A 3454-nucleotide genomic window follows, 5' to 3' on the forward strand; every position below is an offset into this window, starting at 1 on the left:
GGGACCCAGTGATAAACAGTAGAACATGCAGTGAATTTAATTCTATACAGGATCTATTATATGATACTACTCAGATATTTTGTATATGACTATAAAGCTTATTTTATGATGTCTATTGTTGCTCAGATGAGCGATGAGGCCCATGGGCCTCTTGTAATTAAATATTGATATTGTTGAATATTTCATTATAAAACTTTTATATCAGAGACAAAAATAACATTAAGTTATTTATGTCTCTGCTTATATTGATTGACTTTTTATTTCAGTTTAGCCAATTTTTTAACTACTTCATTTTTATATTAAAAAAGATAGTTCAAAAAATGATACTGACGATTTTTACAATTTTAAAAATGAATTGCGTAAGAACGCGTGTATTTCTTGATTAAAATGTAAATTATTTAAATTGAAAGTCGTTGCAGTGGTGTCATTCAATATTCAACAACATAACAGCTATGATAAAATAGGTATGTAATTTTTAAGGATAAAATTCATCAAAATCATTTATGTGTTAGATCTTAAATCTATTGTTTTTTAAATAACAAGGATATTTCGTTATATAAGGAGATTACAACATCATCAACATATTATTGATGTTTCGGCATGTTACGTACATGACACGGACTTGTAAGTAAAAAGTAATGCAGATGTACGCAGGTGATGATAAAATTTATACAGGTTGGTTTTTGTGATGTCAATATTTATATATATTTTCTCAAGGACTGTAAAATATGTTACTATTTACATGTTATACGTGATGACTCACGTGCAATAAGTACCGATCAATCAACAGTATCTAGATGTTTTTCAAACCCACAGCTTGTTTCCTTTTGTACTACCATCCACCTGACAGGTGTTGAATTACTGTGCGAGTTACTCAACAGTTTCAACCATAAAAAAATGTCAGACCCACAGAGGACTCCCTTGAACGCAGGAAACTTCCGGAAAAAATATACAGAGTCTGTAAAAACGGAAAAAGATAATGTACTCGAGAAAGGGACTCTGTCTTTGGCTCAGAAACTGGAGTTAAGACTTGACTTGATGACGTGTAGACGTCGGGTAGTAGACATGGAATTCGCCCTGGCGATGATTGGGATCATCCTGATGGTTTTTGAGGCGGAGTTGTACATTAACCAGAAAATCTCCAAACTCGGCTTTTATTCTCTCATGCTGAAGTGTTTAATCTCGTTGTTTACGGTGTTTCTCCTGATTTTTATTTGTGCAGAATATTATGTTTCTGCAAAAATCAGAGCGCTGGATTCAAACATCCAAAGCGTTCTGTCGGTGATGACATTTCGTCAGTGGATGTATTTAGTTTTAGAATTAGTCGTCTGCTCCATCCACCCGTTTCCTGGAAATATCAAGTTTGAATATTCTTCAACGCAAGGTGTTATCCATTCCGTGAGCATTGATGCGATCCTGTCCATAGTGATGCTGGGCCGCTTATATCTCGTTTGTCATTTTGCAGTGGTCCATAGCAATATGGTGACGGACACCTTTATTTACAGCATTGGAATGATAAGCAAAACAAAAATAAACACCACTTTTGTGATCAAAGCTCTGATCAGCAAGAGGCCAGGGTTCCTCCTCATAGTTGTTATGGTAACCACGGTCATTGTGAATACTTGGGCCTACAGAGCGTGCGAGTTGTATTTTGACCGGAACAAGTACAAGAAGAACTCCATCTTTGAATCCCTGTGGATCATTACGATGGTGTTTTTGTCTTCGGACCACGGTGATGTTTTGCCGGAGAGCTACTGTGGTAGGTTTGTTGCTGTCGTGACCGCTGTCATGGGATTAATCACTTCTTCTCTTTTAATTGCAATAATAGCACAGCAAATCGAACACACCCGAAGCGAGAAACACGTGTTTGCCTTTGCGTCACGTGTTCAAACTTCTTGCAAAAAGAAATCCGCCGCTGCGGACGCCATAAAATCGTTCTTTAAGTTAACTGTTTTGATAAAGTCTGGCAAAGCAGGTTATCGTGAAATTTCCAGACTTAAGGATAAGGTGAAACAGAGCCTGAAGGTGATGAGGACGACGAGGGAGGAGATGATGGACATCTATGACGACACAGTGGGCGTGGTCGATGTGGCGGAGGTCACGTGGCGTGTTGAACAGAGAGTCAGTGTTCTCGAAAGTAGATTTAATTCATTGGAGGAGAAAATAGATTTAATATTGTCAAAACTTGAAAGATAGTCCAACGCCTCTTTTTTATAGATTAACATCGAACTACGGATATGGATTGCGAGTACGATGTAATTGGCATGAGGATTGATATTATTCATGTATTTTGTTATTAAATTAACTGTAAAAAGTGCGTTAAACCTCTGTAACAACAATACGTATGTGTGCAAATAATTGATTTTTTACGTGTACCGATTGTTATACATGACTGTATACCATTATCATAATACTATGTAACGTTTTTTCCCTGCATTTATCATAACGCTCGTTATAAAACGTTACTTTGTTCAGAGAAACTTGTTTCAATGGTTATTTATGGGCATTAAGCTACATGTGTCCGATATTTTTCAATAAAAATTAATAGTTTAGTAGCAAGGGGACACAATCTAATCAAAATTAAATGTGTTTGGCCCCGTTATACTACTACCATGGTTAAGTCACGGTACATCAAATTTTAATTAGAAGGACAAGTAGTCTTCGAATTGCTATTTACAAGTTCCCTTATCAAAACTTTCAACTGATCATGGTGTATTTCTAGACGCACCTGTTCTTATTTGTTTTAACGTAAGCCGCCTTCCGCCAAAAACGCTAAAAAAAAGATACACAGCCAAATGTAATACGGTTACAATCTACCAAGCTTCTTTATCCATTATAATATATATTCATAATTATATAAATGAATCTTTTAGGTATAACTTATTTTTAAAAACGAATTAATATACAGACAATTATGCACTGCTCATGTTTATAAGGGTGTTTAGTAGATATCAACTTGATTATTTTTCGAATTGAGAGGGTTTTTTTTATTAGAGAATTACTGATTTTTATATTAAGTGGGTTTATAATTCTTACCTGCTTGAACATAGCACGTTGGTTTGGGTACATTAGATACCGTATAATAAAATTCATTCTTGTTATTGTTAAATTGATTGATTTTTTTTTACCTTGATATGAGGTAAATCGACATCAATCTAATTAAATTTTTTTTTAGGAAATCACAACTGGGGTTTTAATTTGTATATTAGCGTATTGTACTTGTAATTTTTTTTAGTTTTTGTGCTCAAACTCTTAAAAGCTGCACATATTTAATGAATAATTGTGCAATGAAATGCAGACTATGAATCATGCAGTTTTTTAAACACAACATTGTGTTACAGGTACTCTGTGGTTTTTTTAATAACAATGAAAGATCTATCCAAAACAATATCCAAAGTGCAAAACACATTTTTTGAAAACGTTTAAACAAACGTTCAGAAATAAGAAAAAAGCA

At 34.4% G+C, this 3454-nt stretch overlaps 1 protein-coding gene across 1 annotated transcript; it reads left to right on the forward strand.

The window, feature by feature from the left end:
• Nucleotides 1-633: 633 nt before the first annotated feature.
• On the forward strand, nucleotides 634-2678 carry LOC128189343 (small conductance calcium-activated potassium channel protein 2-like). Its single transcript, XM_052860915.1, has one exon. It carries the CDS (start codon nucleotides 658-660, stop codon nucleotides 2194-2196), a length of 1539 nt encoding a protein of 512 aa, XP_052716875.1. The 5' UTR covers nucleotides 634-657; the 3' UTR covers nucleotides 2197-2678.
• The last annotated feature ends 776 nt before the right edge of the window (nucleotides 2679-3454 follow it).

Source organism: Crassostrea angulata, chromosome 6 (genome assembly GCF_025612915.1).
Source record: "Crassostrea angulata isolate pt1a10 chromosome 6, ASM2561291v2, whole genome shotgun sequence".
NCBI classification, from domain to species: Eukaryota; Metazoa; Mollusca; class Bivalvia; order Ostreida; family Ostreidae; genus Magallana; species Magallana angulata.